At 28.2% G+C, this 19,552-nt stretch overlaps 1 protein-coding gene across 3 annotated transcripts; it reads right to left on the bottom strand.

Moving 5' to 3' along the window:
- Positions 1-2,024: 2,024 nt before the first annotated feature.
- Positions 2,025-19,222, bottom strand: LOC107445106 (uncharacterized). Of its 3 annotated transcripts, none has more exons than XM_043054951.3 (3): positions 19,030-19,222; positions 11,652-11,781; positions 2,025-2,793 (listed from the first exon to the last, which is right to left on the bottom strand). In XM_043054951.3, exons 2-3 carry the CDS (start codon positions 11,766-11,768, stop codon positions 2,218-2,220), a joined length of 693 nt encoding a protein of 230 aa, XP_042910885.2. In that variant the 5' UTR covers positions 11,769-11,781; positions 19,030-19,222; the 3' UTR covers positions 2,025-2,217. The 3 variants fall into 3 exon arrangements, with proteins under 3 accessions (XP_042910885.2, XP_087019918.1, XP_087019919.1); XM_087163792.1 differs by lacking the exon at positions 19,030-19,222 and adding an exon at positions 16,404-16,578; XM_087163793.1 differs by lacking the exon at positions 19,030-19,222 and adding an exon at positions 13,498-13,596.
- Between the last annotated feature and the right edge of the window lie 330 nt (positions 19,223-19,552).

Genomic DNA, 19,552 nt, shown 5'->3' with positions numbered 1-19,552 from the left:
GGGACCGAACACTTGGTTCACTATATCCGGGAGTTCACTATAAACCATGTTCACTATAGCGGGGTTTGACTGATTTTAATGTATTTTAATTTCGCTGCATTTAACATAGGTTTTGATACTTTCTTATGATTGGATATAATTTTGAGTACTGCTACAGTTGAAAACTTAAATACTTCAGAAACGTCAATAAACACTGTCTTTTTAAAAATTTGTTTTGCTTAAAGAAGGAAAATGTTTTAATTTGCTTTAAGAATTAGTCCTTAATTGAAATGCACAAAGTTTGACCATGTTTCCTTTTTCGCAATTTTTTCACTTCTCTGTCACCTCCGAGTTGACAATAGAAATTCACCTCTTTCGAACTTAAAATTTTTCTATCTTATTAATTGATTTTATGAATTTACATGATTTTATGAATTTTAGAAATGACATATTATTCCCTCATTCGGCTTTCGAAACTCAAAATACGTTTAATATCTTTTAATTTCTCTGTAATGAACGTAGGTTTTGACACTTTCATATTATTGGTCAAAAATTTTAGTTCTTCTACAGTTAAAAACTTAAATGTTGCAAAAACGACGATGTAAACTGTTTTTGAATTTGTTTTGTTTAAATACGAAAGCATTTTGAATCAGTGTAAATAATTTTAGTCTTAACTTGAAACGTACTAGGTTTACATGCAAAGTCAGAAAACACTATACTTAGTCCTAGTGGTGAATTTACAGTAAGTAAACAGTGAGGTTGTACATAATCACTAAACAAATTTTAGGAAAATTTCACTTATAATAAAATTTTATAATTGTGTGTATTAAATGTAATATTAAGTAATTATACAGTGTTTCTTGAATGATTTTATGAAAAGTGTAAGTTATCGTTGCGCAATCACTAAAGAGTTAATAAGTTATAAGTTTTAAAAAGTTAAATTTACATTTATAACATATTTTGAGTTAAACTGTGAACAATCAACATATGCAATTAAAGTTATTATTACAAAATAATTATTTAAACTTTCAAGTTGCACTATTGAACCCCTCGGGGACGGGTGATTCAGAAAAGCATTCGTACAAAATCACGATCAGGACGTAATTAAATAAAAAACGGTAACTTAAATGTAGTCGTTTCTAATTTGACAGACTTACTTTGCTTTTACTTTAATTATTGTTAGTTTAATCATATATATAATCAATGTTAATTCAAAGTATATGTAAATAGTTTTATTTTGAACAAAGTAATGGTGAATTAAATAAATCAAACAATTATAACTCCGCCCACAAATAAAATGTTAAAGAATTACTTTGATTACCAGTTTTATCTTTTTACCCAGGTTGATACCGTTTTATTCTGGCACGTATTTGTGACAGTCGGCACGAAAGGGTCAACACTCTTTTTGAAGAAAACTATTAAAAACAATTTTTATAGAAACTAAAACTTAAAATGAGATTTTGAAAAAGAAATAATAAAAAACTAAGAATGTGCATGGAGTTGTAATAAAAGTTGAGGTAAATGATGAGATGTAAATTTCACCCCAATAAAATCGGAAGTCATATCTAGGGAAATAAATCTGCGTAAGTAAAATGAAACATTTTAAACAATTTTTATTATGTAATTTTTAATTGTAATTTGTAAATAAATTTTTTGTCCGTAAAAAAAAAACATGGTTCAAGCTTTCATGGCGGTAGGTGAAAAGCAGCAAGTTGGGGGTTAAAATTATTAATATATTTCAAGTGAAAGGTAGTCGACCGACCTGTGTAGGGGGCAGGGAACTGTTCTTGCATCAGAAGGGTCCTGGGTTTGAATCCCGGGCAAGGCATGGATGTTTATTTCTCTCTCTGTGTGTTCTATGTCCTTTCTCCTTTGTGTGTGAGTGTGACCCGCCCTATAAACGGGTTGTGGTTATGTGAATGGCGTGGCAGAAGTCGAATTCCTGGCCATAGATGGCGCCACTGAAGAACAGAAACAATCGCACCCTCACTGCCTAAACAGGCATACGACAAAAAAAGTGAAAGGTAAATAATGGGAGTAACACATTAAAAACCATTTTGCTTTATTTAGAAACTATAAATCATTATGCCTACTGAGATATATATAGCGACATTAGAGACCATGTTTTTTGGCCTTTACGTTAGTCAGCAGTTATACCTTAAAACTTAGTCAATGTTCGTTACTTTATCGAACCATTCATGAGATCCTTTCTCCAGTCAGTGATTCCATCCGTGGTTACTATACTCTCTTATCTTGTACTAATCTAGCTGACAAGTACTTTCCGAGCTTCAGAACTGGTTCCAAGTCTTTGGCTAGATCAGTTGCCAAATCTGAGAATGAAACTAAATTGACGTGAGTAGAATTGGTGAGCTCATATGATTTGTAAACCTTTTCAAAAACGCGATGAGCCACTTTCTTGGCATAATTAAGACTTTTTTCCATTTTCGGTTTAACTTTGTCATTAACAAAGGGCATAACTTCATCCTTGAATTTTTTTAAAGTCGGTGCATAGTGTGTTTCGATTTGGGAATAAACAGTTGGAGCGACATCTTTGACTGCAGCTTTGATAAGGGCTCTTAATTCTTGACAAAATTCTTTGAGCTCATCTCTAAGTTCTTCGATGTTGATAGAGTGAACCATTTCGTCGGATTCTGTGTCCGATTCCGAGCGCCTGTGTCGGTGATGATGACTGTGATCTGTTTCAACGCAGTGTACTGACGCTTGATCTCGACATTCGTTTGAGTGATGATCGAATGCTTGTCCTCCTGGACAATTTAATGTTGACATTTCGGATCCTCGGCATAGATGATATACCTAGAACGATGAAACACATTTTTTTTATAAAATTAAATATTTATTCCTATCATCTAACAATCAAGTCACGAATCTAAGATGTATTTATAATATGTAAAGTTAATATTTATTCCTATCATCTAACAATCAAGTCATGAATCTAAGATGTATTTATAATATGTAAAGTTAATATTTATTCCTGTAATCCAACAATCAAGTCATGAATCTAAGATGTATTTATAATAAGTAAAGTTAATATTTATTCCTATCATCTAACGATCAAGTCATGAATCTAAGATGTATTTATAATAAGTAAAGTCAATATTTATTCCTATCATCTAACAATCAAGTCCTAGTCCTGGTGTTTTGATTTTATTGGGCACCTGGGCCGCGAAGCAGCCCCTATCCCATTCATCTGAAATTTTAGAACAGTTTTGGTTGAGCGATGAGGTAAGCAGGCAATGGAGTTGCTTTTATGAATGTTTCAAGCTCTTTGCTTGAATAACTAAAAAGGAATCAAAAATAAATTGAGCAGCTTGTTCTAAACTGTGTTTGTTTGATTTTGGAGTTGTTCAGAATTGTATCGGCATGAGTAAACGTTATTTTCAGAAAGGTTGATGAAATTATTTGTTTTGATAGTTATGATATGAGGCGTCGTAGGTGAAATGTGCAGCTATTGGTCTGCAGTTTTTATCTTTGATATAATTTTCAAATTTAAAGATTTCATTAAAATTTGCTGTTTTACATTCTATGGCTTTATCGAAAAAATCTGCGTTTAGCTTGTATATATGCTGTGATAGAGTTGGTATTTTGAGATCTGCATGTATATTGGTATTCCGGATGAACCATCTTGCACAGGTTATTTTTCTAAGGATCTTGTTTTGGCATTGGTTTAACTTCTTCCGTAGATAACAATCAAGTCATGAATCTAAGATGTATTTATAATATGTAAAGTTTCCTAAATTATGTTTTGTATTTTTTCCACAGAAAATTAAAATTAACAAAATAATTTTTCGTGTAAGGGATATTTTGAGTATTTTTGAAATTAGGTTTAAAAACATTGTTCCAGAAGAGAGAAATGCACCGTAAATGCAACCTTCTCAAAATAAAATACTCGCCTTATTATATAATCAAGGTAGCATTACTTTAGCAGTGTTTAGGCTGTTACAATACAGTGTTTAGGCTGTTACAAATTAGGCTGTTACAATACATATTTCTCAGGCACTTTTTATTGTGACATTTATAAATTAAAAAAAAATAAGTCATTAAAATTTACATTCTGTAAAGTAATTTAAAGATAAGCAAATTAATTTTTAGGTATTTAAAAGTTTCAGATCTTATCACAGTTACGGTTTGTGCAGTTACAACTAGAGGGGTTGAATAAAATCATGGATACACTTGCACTTCTATACTAATTCAGTAGAAAACAACTTTTTTAGTAGCAAATACTTTCAAAGATTTTATATGGAAAAATCGCTGGTAAAATTTGGAAAGTTATGCTTGACCCTTTTTGAAATGGTGTCTTTTTAACTCATGCGAAATTTGCATTGGCGGAAATGAGCGTTGGAAGCTAAAAGCTTATTTCCTTAGTGAAAACCACTATAAATAAAGACGCATTTTTCAAAAAATATTACAAACCATTTCCTTATAGTGATGCCAACTTGCTCCGGGCATCAAATTAGTATTTTCTTGTGGTAGTCTTTTAATGAGCCAGGGGGGTCACCGGTGACCGGCGATGCCAAGAATATTAAAAACACATCATTCGAGGAAATTTTTAATTTTTTTAATGTTATTATCGTTATTAAAGTGGTTTGAAGAAATTCATGCAGTATAGAACACACAAAAATAGTTTTATTTATATGCACTGAGATGCCGACTTGCTCCGGACAACGAATAAATATTTTCAAGTGGTTGTTTATTAATTATGATTATTGGCTTAATAAATTCAATTTAGTAGATTTTTATCCACCACTATATCAAAACAGTCCGTAGGCTTATAGAATTCACCACTTTTTTCAGATTAGTCATGCTAAACCTTTTAAAAATCTTGCAATATCTGCCAAATTTGCAAACTCAGTTCGTAGTTATTTACCATGTGGCCAGACGGGCAAGCCATGTAAAATTAGCGTGGCATTCAACTTGTTAATAGTATTATTACTCGCCATTGCTTCTAAATAATTCAAAGGCTTATGTCATTAAGTGCTCTACCATTTTTTAAAATATTTTGTTGAATTCGCTGAAGTTGGCTTCTCAGTCTATAAAATGAATTCGAAATTGCTAGTACTAAAATTGAAAAAGAGTAAAAAAATATTAACTTTAAACGCATGGTCGACCCAAAATTTTGCGTGGATGGGTAAAACTAGCATCATTTTTAAAAGCTTCAAGCATGATCTTTCAGTTTGTTATGCTCGTTTGTTATGTTCGTTCCGCAGTTTTGTTATGTAAAATATTTACTGATAAAAGAAAGATAGTTTATATAAAGAGAGAGTAGTTTAAAAGAAACTGTTTTTGTTTTATTAATTATATTATCATTTTTATTTATTTATTGATATATTTATTTAAATAGTATTTGTTATCTTTATTTATTTATTTATTAGTATTTACATTCATTTATTAATATTTATATTTATTTATTAATATTTTTATTTATTTATTAATATTTTTATTTATTTATTAATATTTTTATTTATTCATGATTACGTGCTCCCCTCTCTGATGATTTGCGTTATTTGATGAGGCAAATCCCCTTTTTATGGAAGTTTAACTCATCGAAATAAAGATTTATTTTCTTCACTATTTTTTGGTTTGATGGTATTACTCGCAGCTTACTCAATTATAATCAAAATCAAACACATTTTTCTACTTATTCCTTACTGAGGTCTAAAAATACTACATTATCTTATCAAAGTGCTCATATTAAATACATACTCTAGTATATTTGGTACATATAAAAACAGCATTGGCTTCAAAAATGATTTGGGTTTTTTTTTACGATTTCTCAGAACGTTTTCTATATTTATTTTCTTTCTCGTAAACTTTTTTTTATTTTAATTACCGTTTATTTTAGATTATTTAGTTTTGCAAAAACACGTTTCAAAAGCGTAACTGTAAGCAAAATAGGAACGCAGTTTCAAGTAACTTTAGGAATACTAATTCAGTGACATAGCCCTCTCACACCTCATTTAGATCCTCGATCTCAACTGACGTAACAAAATAAAAAAATAATTAATATTAAAAAACGTTCATTAAATTCTTTCTTTCATTAAATAAGGCTGTGAGTTAACAAAAATTACAGATATTAACGTTTAAGCATCTGAAGAATCGAGACCGTCTAAACTTTAACTTATAAGAATGCTTATAGTTAAACCAAGGGAAAAAAATTCGTTCCTGAAAAGTTCTTTCTGACCACACGAATTGAAATTTTGAAGCGAATTTTTTAATTGGGGGCTAATTATGCCCCTTGCATTCAGTGTTTTTAACCTAAATGATTCTAGAGTTAAAAGAGAGACAGATAGAGAAAGAGAGTGATAAACAACATAAATAATAATCGATAATCTATAATTGTAGAAGTATTTTTCATAGTTATTTGAAATGTAAAAAACTGTTATTTAAAAGTTTTTTTATTGGTGTATCAGACCTTAAACACCTTTTAAAAAGTGTGTGAGTCTTACGCGTCAACAAAACTTGTTTGAAAAATTGAGATTTCAATTTTCTAAAAAAAAATTCAATTCTAAATTCTGGTTGGGATTGTTAAATATATTATTTGATGATGTATTTTTTGGAAGCAGAAAAAGAACAGATGTTAAAAAAGATTCTTATTGTTATAGTTAACATAAAAATTTTTACTTTTCACTAATTTCTATGAGTTTTAATTTTTTGGTTTTTGCGAATAAAAGTGAGCAAAAACCCTATACTGCCTAGTGTATATTTATTTTTGCCTATACTGCCTAGTGTATATTTATTATACACTGCTGATAGTGGTAGTGAAACAAATTTGTTCTTGCTTGCTTTTAAAGGGAGCGATGCTATACATGGACAAAATATTTTTTTTTTTTGCAACTCAAGAATCGTAAAGTTTTACAATTTACTCTGCCTTTATTTTTAAGAAATCTTGGTTTTAATTGATTAAACATGCGGATATGTTTGTTTTAGTTGTTAAAAGGAATTGTTTTTCTAATATTGTTCAATCAATTAAGCAACTTCAAAAAAAAAATTTTAATTACTCCCATAGACAAAGCTAACAATAATTATGCTATATTCTGTAAAAAATTCTATGCTGAACTTTTAAATACGGAATTAAAAAATAGTAAAAATATTAAACTTAGTAATTTTAATAATAATATTGTCATCAAAAAGTTTTTAGCTTTTTACAAGAGATTAAAAATTAAAATTAGCAATATACAATTTTCATACTTAATTATCAGTCCTAAATTTCATAAAATTCCTGTAAAATTTAGAACTATCACATGTGAATCTAATACTTATTTAACTAAACCTGGCGCCATTTTCTCTAACTACTTAACCCGTTTTGTCCCGAATTTATATATGGAAATGATACAAAAAGTGGTTTTATGGAAAAAGTGGTTTAATATATTATCGAAATTAATTGGTTTTTCCACTGTTATGGTATCGAAAAAGTCTTTGATAGATCAAAAAGTACTTGTTCCTTATAATTCTAGATCTAATCAGAAATAACTAAATCATTGTGGTATCTGAGAATCTTTTAATTCACCCAGATAAATGAAAATGCTGAAAAAAGTTTCTCATCACAATGAATGTCTTTGAAAAAAGGAACTGTCCTACATATATATGACGCTGGGCGTTAACCGGTTAATATTTAACGAACTTATTGTACTCCACAGAGCAACTTAAAAACTGGTTATCTTTCATAAAATATATCCTCCACACTCTAAAAGTACTGTAGGGACTTATGAAAATTCTCATAGATTTTTTTGAAAGAGATTAATCTCTTATAAACTTACTAATTTTATAATAAATATAGAGCTGGTAGCAATTTTATTTTTTTTTTAGCATTTTCTAGTGTTGTCTAAGATATTTCGATTAAATAATGGTAGTTAAATTTTTTCGAAAGGAGTAAATTGTAGTACTGCCAGAAACTAGGAGTTTCATGTTTGTCAAGCGAGAAAGACGGAAATTCACAAAAGATTCAGGAAAAATTTCGATAATTTTGAAAGAACACAAAGGCAAGAAAATATTATATCTATGCATTGAAAACCTTAAGCTTGATATTAATGATAATATAAAACCATACATTTTCGAATGTTATGCAATATTAATATTATTATTCGAATGGGCAGAATTTTTAAATCATTCTCGTTAATGTAAGTCTCTCATCAAACCATCTCTTACAGGTATTTTCACGGATTTGGATTTTTGATCCCCAGAATATAGGGGGTAGCCGCAATCTGGGAAATATAATTCCCGTAGTTTGATCAGGAGAGCGATCCAAAGTTTGGAACCTCAATTTCTGTTTGTTCTGACATCAATGGACAGTTAGTTTAAATAATTTTTTTAAATCGTCTGCCAACTCTTGTAAATATAATTACTGCAACTCTGGCTAGTTGCTAGGCAACCAAACGACTTTTTTCTTGTTATTAATGTTTTTTGTTTATCGTCTGTGTATGTCAGTGGAAATAAAAGAATAAGATCGCTGTAAAAGCTTACACAATTAATGTTAAGTTTAACTTTTTCGTATTTCGCCATATCTCGAGAACTTTTGCAGCCAATTGGAAAATTTTTACTTACAATTATAAAACTCGTTTGTCTAAAGATAACTCAATGCAAAAAATAATTTTACTAATTTTATGATTTTATTTAATAACAATCGAAGAAATTTTGAATTGTAAGGCACACAATTCTTTATATCATTGTAAAGCGTATAATTTTACACAGCAAAAGAAAAAAAATTGTGCAAAATCTGTAGGATAGTTCTTGAAAAATCAAGTTTTAAAATTTATGGATATAAAGATTTACCTTTAGAAAAGTTTATGAAAATATTTAAGAGAAAAATACTTTTGTCAATATCCGTGTATCATCAGTTTGTTATTTAAAAAAACGATGAAGTCCTGTTTCACCAACGCCTCCACACAGTTTTTTTACAGGTAGTCCGATTGAGAAGGACATCCACTTACTGAACGAATCATTTAATACAGAATATAGTTAAAATAAGAAAGTGGTAGCAAATATATGACTAAAAATTTGTTTTATTTATGAATATTAATGGTTTGCCTTATTCACTTGTCAACCACTACAGATTCAATTCTCAAATATATATGATTAATTTCTTTCAATTACTTTTGTAAAAGGTTTTGGGTTCATGCGCACAACTGGTTCACTTTTTAAACAGTCTGCGCGGACTACTTATAAAAGACCGTGTGGAGGCTTCTTGATGTAGGAGGTGATGGTTTCACCCTGCTTCAGTCTCAAGACAATGTAAACTTTTAGCAGTTGCAACAATGTAAACTTTTAGCAATGTTAAACAATGTAAACTTTTAGCAGTTGCACTTGTTTTTTTAAACCATAGAAAGGACCTCCAGTGCAACGGGTAAATAATTAACTTTTACGGCTTGTCCCCATTAGCACATTTCTTGTGCTCAGGGATGCCACGGGCGACTGAAACTACAAAAAGTCGTAGAAACTCAATTTATTTTTGTTCATTTATTTTTTTTTTTAAATTTTTCAATCTTAACTACCACTATGACTCATATTTCTAACTATTCATATTTAAATAAAAAAATATAGCCCGCATTTTCTAAATTGCAAAAAAAAAAAAAAAAAAAAAAAGAAAATGATGCTAGAAAAAGTTGCTGATTTAATATTTTTTAAAGAAAAGATAGGATATTAATAATCACCACTTTTTGCATTTTTAGTTGCCCGTAGCAACCCTGTCTGTGGACAAAGTGTTTTTAAAAGTATAATTAGCCTGTTTTTCATTCAAAATAAAAAAAAAGCTTACATTTTAATTTTAAAAAGTACTGGGTATAATCAATATAATGATTAGTAAATTGTTTTTGGGAAATGACTAAATATTGTCCTCACTAGCCCATCTCCTTTATAAACATGAAATTTTCACCGTATGCAATAGGATCGGAATTTCAAATTACACTGTATAAACTTAAATATAATAAACTTAGAGCCAATTTTAAGAAGTAAAATGATTGCTAAAAACGAGTCGATACAACTTAATCTTCTGTACTCAACTGGCAGTGAAGTTATTAAAACAACAACCACATAATTATACTCTTAGTATTAATTATACTCTTAGTATTAAATTTGTTTTTAGATATATTGATGACTTAATTATCTTTAATTTCCAAGATTTTATTATTTCATTAAATGATATTAACCCAGAGAAATTAATCTTACTTCGTAATCATGATGATAATATTAATTTAAATTATTTGGATTTGGGTATTATAAAAGTTGAAAATATCTCCTTTGTTGATTTATACGATAAAAGAAATGATTTTAATTTTAATATTAATAAATTAATTACTTGGAATTCTAATGTTTCTAGGAGCATCTATTTAAATACCACTTTTAATGAAATGAACAGAATTAAAAGAATATGTAGTAATATTTATTTATCCAAAAAACAAATCGATAAACACTTTCAAAATTTGATAAAAAAAACAATGGATACCCAACTAAAGTAATAAAATTTGTTATAAAATCATTGAACTAATCGTACATTTTTGTGGATATATTTACTAAACATTTTCTTTGTTAATTTATATAATTTTCCAATGTACAAATCCATTTCGGGTAAATCCATTGCCAAACTTATTTACTTAATAATTTCTTTGTTAGTTTGTATAATTTTTCCATGTGCAAATCCGCGGTTAAAATTATTTACTAAAAAATTCCTTCTCTAAATAATTTCCTTCGTTAATCTATATAATTTTTCCAAGCGCAAATCCATTTCGGGCAAATCCGTGGGTAAAATTATTTACTAAAATTTTCTTTATTAATTTATACAATTTTTCCATGTGCAAATCCTGTTAAAATTATCTATTAATTTTTTTTTCTTTGATAATTTATAAAATTTTTCCATTTTCAAATCCATATCGGGCAAATCCGTGGCTAAAATTATTTACAAAAAAGACAATTTATGTGTCTCTTTACTATTTTATATTTTTTCTTAAATAAACATCTATTTTCTAAAACTATTTATGGTCAACTTTTTAAAATTATTCAGTATAATATTACCTTGCGCACATCCATTTCGGGCCCATCTTTGGTAACTAACAAATCAATGCACAGAATAACAAATCACTTCAGCAGTGCAGTAAGAACGGCACTTTAAAACCCGCTAGTTACACTGAATTTGCGCTTTTGTTTTCATATTTTGTAATTTGGCAATCTTGTTGCGAAAACATTTTTAAATCATTCTTGAAAAATTTCCCGTCCTTGTAAGTACATCTGATTTCGCTACTCGCTATATAGTCTATGTTTTATACTGTTTTTTCTTTTTCTTTTATTTTATTTTCTGTTTTCACATGTTATTTTTACTTATTGTGTTTACTTATTGTGTATTTTTACTTATTGTGTTGACATTTTTGTAAAATTTTTTTGAGTGCTCCTCACACTATTGTATTAATATATTTTGCTTTGGCTATATTGATACAATATCAGAAAGCACTCTTTTTTGCGAATATAATCGTGTGGGCTGATGAAAAGATTATATCTTATTTTTCCGTTTTTTTTAAATAAAATTTAATCCTTTTTTTTTCTTTTAAACTGTAGTTTGTTATTTTGTTACTTATTATTTTCCCCCTCCTTTTTTTATATGTTTATAATTTTTCTTTGTTTTATCTTCATTTTGAACTTAAGACAAGGGAAGAAATAAAGATAATTACCCGACATCCTGTGCTGACATCTGCATGATAAAATGTTCGGCCATCATTAGGACATGAATATGCTTTGATGACGCTGACGCAAGCGAAAAGAAAAACTACTGCTTTCTTAAAGCCCATAATTGTTCTGAAGCTGAAGAAAAAAAAGACTTAAGTTAGAAAAAAACACTTTATATAAAGTTTTAATTACATTTACTTTGTTTCATCCCCCATCAAAAAATGCAGTTAAGTTTGCATTTTTAATTTGTCATTATTTTGTAACCTTTTAAAGAACTGGATACTAATGCATCACATATTGGGAAAAATTCGATTTCGTGATTTATGAACTGGTATTTGCTTTCAATGATGCAGGGAAACCCGAAGACTTACACGGTTAGCCTCTCGAAAGGTTCACCCAATGGTATTTACAGATGCAATTTACGGTAACGGTACCAGCTTAGTCAAAAAATTGCTCTGGGAAAGTTTCATAGACTTTGAATAAAGTCTTTCAATGTCTAAGGCAGTGATCCTCAATCTTTTTTTTTTATTGCGGCACACTTTTAACGATTTTGAAATTTGACGGCACACAATGAAAGAAATTAGATTAAAAGTTGTTTAATTACCTATTTTACACTGTGTTAAATAGTTTATGATAATAATTTTGAACGTGAAATAAAATAATATGTACTACAAAAGCACATTTATTAAGGGATTAATTATTTCTTTCGACCAATTTTTTATTAGTTAGTAACAGTTATTTATTTTTTTGCTAGTTATTAATTGTTAGCTCGTTTTCTATAAGTATAAACTGTTTGTGATTTCTTGTTTACTAGTTTTTCTGCCACTTATTAATTGTTAGCTTAATTTTTGTTAGTTATCCTTTGTTAATTTGTTTCTTATATATTTGTTTATTTAGTTATCCTTTGTTAATTTGTTTATTAATTGTATAGCTTACAATGATTAGCTCTAACAACATTTTTTAAAATTGTGTGTCATATACAATTTAAACACTTCCATCTTATTTTAAGATTATCAGAGACAATACACTCGCCAACAAAGATGTTCACTCGGTTAAAGCGTAGAAAAATTATATTATATATATATATATATATATATATATATATATATATATATATATATATATATATATATATATATCATACCTGCCAACTTTCACTCTTTCCGAGAATGGATTTTCAGAGTGGTTGTAAAACAATAAACGAAAAACAATCTGACTCAAAAATAGATTTATATTTTGATCCCGTTGAAATTCGCTTGCGCAGGGTTTATTATGCTTTCATTTATTTATTGTAATTATTTATATGTAGTGGTGGTCAAACTCATTTATAATTATCATTATAATTCAAAAAATTAATTGGAATAACCTGAGTATTGCTACCACTTTAAATATGAAAATAAAATCTTCCGGAAGAGTTGGCAGGTATGATATTACAGATGTCTCATAATAACATCTATACGAAAAGAAAGAAAGTTTGTTCTAATTTTATAAGAAAATTAATTAACAATGCATCAAATAATCCTACAAGTTTCATTTAGTATTTCTTTAGTTTTGTTCTTGATTCGAACGTTTAAAAGAAAGTTTCTGAATGTTAGAAAATTATTGACAGTCTTTTACTTCTTTTTTTTTTAAAAAAATATTATAGTAGATTTTTTTTTTCGTTTTAATTATAAATATTCTCAAAGATCTTACAGAAATAAATAACATTTTTAGAAAATAATGAATTATATATATTTTTTAAATATTGTGCGTTCGAAACAGTTTAAAGCTATCTGTCATTGATTACAATAAACATAGCGCAGATTGTATATGTGAGGAGGAAAAATGAAAAAAATGTAAGCAATGACGTACCTGCCAACTTTTAATTCTTTCGAGGATGCTTTTCCCCAGTGGCAGTAAAATGGAATTTAAAACAATTTTAAGCCGAAACATAAGCTGTATTGTGAAAATGATTAAGCGGGGTATCATAGCATATTAATATATATGCTTAAATTTTTTAAGAATAGTGGTGGTCAAGAAAGATTATAAATTAAGTTTATAAATGCAAGGAATATATAGAAAGCATACATTTCACTACCACCTTAAATCTATTATATATAATTCTCTTACGTGGCTCCCAAATTTTGGCTGTATTTCTTTTCCGCCGGTGGCAACGTTTGCTTTGTTTTGAAAACACCAAAGCATTCTGCCTTTTAATGATGTGTTTCTGATATAATATATATAATTCTCTTACGTGTTTCCCAAATTTTGGCTGAAGTACTTTGTGCAGCTAAATAAGATTCTTTTCACAACACTTAAATATTTACTTTATTTTCTTCATATATCAGTCGGCAAAGAATTCTGTTAGGTTAAAAAACATTTCGCTAAAAAAATAACGAATTCTAAAAGAAATAAAATAAACAACTTTAAAAATAAAAATGCTGTTGCCAGCCTAAGATTTTTTGAAAGTTAACTTAGCAACATAAATCAAAATGACATAGAAGCGCAACTAGATCAAAATTATGATACCTGAGCGCTTGACGTAACAAATCCTTCAATTCTAAAAGTGTTGTATCGCCAAATGTCCAAATTAACAATTGTGTTCTTAAAGAAATTCCATAAAAAGTTTTAAATAAACAACCTACTTCTACAACTGCTTCTTGAAGAACTTGGCTCATTGATTAGAAATATTGTTATAATTTTATAGTTCCAACTTTACTTCTACTTTCATTATTGCTATGACCCTCTTTCATTACATTTTACAGCTTCATGCTAAATTTGAGGACTTTAAGTTGTTTTGTAGTTGAATACTGACATTTAGAAATGTGTACATAAAAAAATAATATTTAGAGGTTAAGAGTTGCCTCAGAAAAATTTGAATTGTTGACATTGAACTTAACAATGGAAACAATCGTTTTTGTGAAAAATTGAATTGCATTGTTGACATCAAAACTAAAAATATTGTGTTTCAACTTAACAATACTACCTTAATTTATACTTTAGAATTGCCTCGGAGAAATTTGAATTGTTAGCAATGACTTAAACAAAAAGTTTTATTTTAACTGACAAATACTATATAATAATTTTAACTTTTTCTAGGACTATACTCATTTTCTTACTCTTTTCTTTGTTTTTTATACATTTTATTTTTTTGTGATAAAATAAAAAACTTATAGTTGTTCCGCTTCTGAATGATGGGCTTCATTAACAATCAAAAATATATACATATTTATTTTACAAATTCCATATTATTAAGGTGGCGCCCTTCAGAGAATTAAAAATACAAAATTATCTTCATCAAAGGCTTTACATCAGGCGTTCAGTGGCAGACTACTATTTCATATTGTTTTACAACACATGGCTTTAGCCCTCTGGTGGAAAAGACTTTAAAAGAAAACTTACAACAGTTACTTTTCTCAACAACTGAAATTTAGAATAGTGTGATTAAGAAAAATATGTGAACTGTTTGCAATTTCAAATTAATATTGAAATGTACAGGTTTAGAGTTTTCTACAGTGAAAAGTTTTCGGAACTTCAGTATTCAAAAAAGTATACGAAAACTAGACGTTAAGAACGTATCCAATGAGCGAGCAAAGCGAGCATTGGATTGCGAAGCAATCCGAAATGAACTGTGAAAGCAGTTCCAGGGGTTGGTGAGCGCCAGCGAGCAGGGGGCGAAGCCTCCTAGTATAGAAATAAAATTTTACGTCAAATGCGTAAAAGTTAACAGGTATGAAATAACTTAACGTTTATTTTAATACAGCATTATTTGGTCTCATTATTTGGAAAATATGAAATATTCACTTATTTTAATATTATTCTTCTAGCCAGAACTTAGCTAAACTTTCAGTTTATTAAAACATTCAAAGATTTATTTTTTAATTTAAATCACTTGATTGTATTATTGCCGGAAAATTATTTTCGACAATTTAATAGGGAGTATTAAAATAATATTACACTAGTTTTAATTGATTTTGAGACAATCTGATGAATCAAAATAAAAAATATCTAGGAATTTTAAGTCAGTTGTCTACCGCTTTTTTATTAAATTTAAATTGTACTAATTTATTTTTATTATTATATGAAAAATCCTTTACATGTAATTTAAATAAATGCATGCTGAAGCTAGCATGTGGTATGAAATGTTTAACTCTCGTCTAAATATTACAGTCCCTCTATAGCGGTAGTATCAACTTTTCCTTTTTTTAATGAATTTATGATAGAAAACTACAACTCATATTAATGTTACTATTTTATTGGGGAATTTAATATTTTTTACCTCATACATTTTATTTAAAGTAACTTTATTTCAGCTTACTTTGTTGAAAAAATATGTTACTGATGTGTGATAATACATCAGTGCAAAAAAAAAAATAACGAAATTGTTATAGAAAAGTAAATAAAAATTGTATCAATTAATCCTACGAGTATTATTTTGGATTTCTTTAGTTCTGTTCTTCATTCAAATGTTTTGAATTTATTTTTAAGAATTCAATTTTTTTTACCACATTTTTTTAAAAAAAAAAATAATTACGCTTTTTTAATAAGTTGGTTATATTCGTGGTGGTTCCAATCAAAGCACATCTAATCTGGCACGAGTGGTATTACCAAACAGTGGATCACAATTTATATATTTGTGGGCTTTCTTGTAAATATATAGGAAAAGGTAAATTTATATATATACTATAATAGTAAAAATAAAACCTTAATAGTTACAGAAATTTAGATTTTCTAAAAAAAAAAAAAAAAAAGATGCTAGAGTGAAATGTCTTTCTTACCAGTTTTTGCTACTTTCAGTCGTGATATATGTAGACTTTCAGCCCTGATTGTATGTTAGTGTTTCGTAAAAATTCAGCCAACGATTATAAATACTATCACAGAGCTAGCAAGGCTATCATAAGTATGTTTAAACTGTTCAAATGTAATGATTGTCAAAATGATTTTAAACCGTTTCTTTTTTTAATGGAGAATAAAATGTGATTACCAACATATTAAACATAAAAATTAAATCTTCCCAGAAATAAATAAAAGCAGACAAGTGTAAATATAGAAACTATCTCAGAATTTACAACCAGCCATAAAAATTAAATTTCAACAATTTAAAAAAAAATACCGTTAACATGACAAGGTTTGTGCTGACCTTAAAAAATTTTTAGTAGTCGTAATTAATTTAGGTTAATGCTAAAAGATAATTTCTATATTAAAATACCACTTCGTCGTTAAGTGGTTTAGAAGCTGGAATTTTCATGCATGCACATTTTCTTTGGAAAAAAATTTTTAGTGGTCGATATACAGAAATTAAATTATCGACATTTATTTAATTCTTACCACTTCAAAAAATTCTTGAGGCCCGCGTTAACCCTGTAATAAAATGCTGGCTGACGCTGGAATGTGATATAAAATATTTCCATGTGGTATATTAAAATATGAATTAAATTAGCTCATTTAAACTATGTTTTTTTAAATTAAGTGATAGTAAGCAATAATTAATCAATCAAAACTGATATAAACTTCGTACGTCAACTTAAATTTAAATATTTGTTTTACGGTGCAAGGTTGGATGGGAACTTAGGTTGGTGTGCATTTGGGGGGCTCAACCCACGTTAAATTAGTCAAAATTAATTCTTTATTCAGAAATATTAAAGCTATTTATAAAATTCAATTGTTAACCGAAAATTGTTTTTACCGAAATTCAGTAACTATTTGCCAAAATTTGAGACGGTAACACTTTAAGAATTTAATATTTTTTTATAAGTTTAATTACATTTAACATTAAAGTTCTACTTGAACAAATCTACTGGGGAAAATTATACACCTTAAGTAGTAACAAGAGCTATCAAACGTACACATTTTAAAAATCGAAAGGAAAAAGAATTAAATTTTATATTTTAACAAAATTTGTTAGATTTTCGGTCACCCAAAACCACCAAGAAATTTTAATTGTATCATAGATGAGTAACACAAAACATTTCGAAAAGCCAAACACCAATGGCCAGTAGCAATATTAATGATAGATAAATAAAAAAGCGTAAGAGTAATAGATAAAATTAGGGAATAGTTTAAGGATGCAACCTTGAAACTTGGCACAACAGGTCTGAACTTGTCAACAATAACTTGTTTTTAGAAGATGAAAACATAACGAAATTAAATAAAAAATTATATTTTGAATTTTGCTCTCAAAAATATACAATGCATTTTTAGCAATTCTAAAGTAATTTTGTAAAACGTTACGCTGCAAAATTTCCAATAATTTTTTTAAGAAAATTACAAAATTCAATTTTACTCAGAAAGGTTAGTAAATTTAAACACTTGAAAGCCTACAGATGCATCCCTAATACTCCCTTTTAATCCGTCTCTGTTAAGACTAACAGTTATAATACCGAATACCTATTAACTAAACAATTTTATATTTGAAGTAATAATGAGTGAGACATTATTTCTTTGTAAAACAGAATAGAAACAAATAATTTAGAGTCTTTCAAAAATTCAATTAAAATTACGATAAGAATGATACACGCTTCCTTGCTTGAGGTTTCACTTTATAAATGAGTAACATTTTGTTTTCGTATGTAAATTAGCTACATATATGTAACATTACATTGATCTTTATATAAAAATTATTTGCTTTTAAAACGTACATTGAACACTTTTTGATTGTAAATTGAAGCATTTTTATTTTTTAAATATTGAACAAACTAAAATGTTTTCACAAAAAATTTTGTATGCCATATTTTAAATCGCATATTATATTTCCAATGTAATGTAAAATATGTAATATATGAAAAAAGTAAGAAAAAATATCAAACATGTTACATAAAAATATTTTTAAATATAACTAATAAAACTATTTTTTCTTCTGACATGTCTAAAAAAGGTTTTTTTGATAATTATTGGTGTAAAATCTAACTAATGGGGCTTCCCAAGACAATCGTTTTAGCACGCCAAATGCTCGGAACCGTAGACGTTCTGGGTTCGAATCCCTCCGTAACGCTGGCGGTATCTTCGTGATGTCTTTCTCATAACTATGTCATATGCCATTTTACTAAAAAAAAGGCTTATAAGCCTTAATTTAACACTCGCTAATGCAAATATTATGATGAATAAATAAATCTACCAAACTCTATCAACTGATGTGAAAACAATTGCTTTTATGATATGTCAAAAACTTTTATTGACAAGAAAAGTATTTTAAAATGTCAATTACGTTGAACCAATGTTGAACGATAATTAAATTTATTATCTGTACAAGTATATAAATATTAATTTGAATAATTTTTTTTTTCAGAATCTTTCTTGATTACTAATAATTGATTATTCTTTAATGAATTATGTTAAAAACATAATTTTAGGAAATGGTTCACACAAAAGTTTAGGAATAGTGAAGAAAAGGAAATAACTACTTACTTTAAATAGAGCTAAAGGAAATGCAAGAGTGGCAGCAACTGTAACAGAAATAATTCAGTAAACACTATTTATATAGATATATAACGGGTACCAACATTCTCATAATACGATAAGAATTAGATAGCAAAGGGGGTGGGTGATTTTTCGATAGAATTTGACCTTTAAAAGTCGATTCTAAAAAACATCTTTATCTATGGCTCCAAGTTCAGAAAAAAACACCCCATTCCCAAGTGTATTGAATGCTTTGATTTTTTTTCTTTACTGCTTACATTTGCTGATTTAAATATTAATGAGCTATTTCGAAACTTTTAGAATGGGCAGATAATGGCCAGGATTAATAAACACTACCAACTTTTTAAATATAAAGACGAAAAGTTCTTATGCGTATTAAAAGGAAGTATTCTGTATTTGAAAGGAAGAAGAGGACTTCGAAAAAATTTTTCCTCGTAATTATTTTTTAAAAAAGGACATTTTCGCTATTGTTCTTAAATTAACCTATCGGCTACTTGCTCTAGAATAAACG

The sequence above is a fragment of the Parasteatoda tepidariorum genome, chromosome 5 (genome assembly GCF_982258835.1).
Source record: "Parasteatoda tepidariorum strain Cologne lab strain chromosome 5, Ptep-v5.0, whole genome shotgun sequence".
NCBI classification, from domain to species: Eukaryota; Metazoa; Arthropoda; class Arachnida; order Araneae; family Theridiidae; genus Parasteatoda; species Parasteatoda tepidariorum.
This window is presented reverse-complemented; position numbering and strand designations above follow the sequence as displayed.

Excerpts from the sequence above, each read along its gene's own strand:
- LOC107445106 (XM_043054951.3), bottom strand. The coding sequence starts at position 11,768 with ATGGGCTTTAAGAAAGCAGTAGTTTTTCTTTTCGCTTGCGTCAGCGTC. Across the intron at positions 2,794-11,651 it reads ATGTCAGCACAGGATGTCGG|GTATATCATCTATGCCGAGG; the intron begins GTAATTATCTTT and ends TCATCGTTCTAG.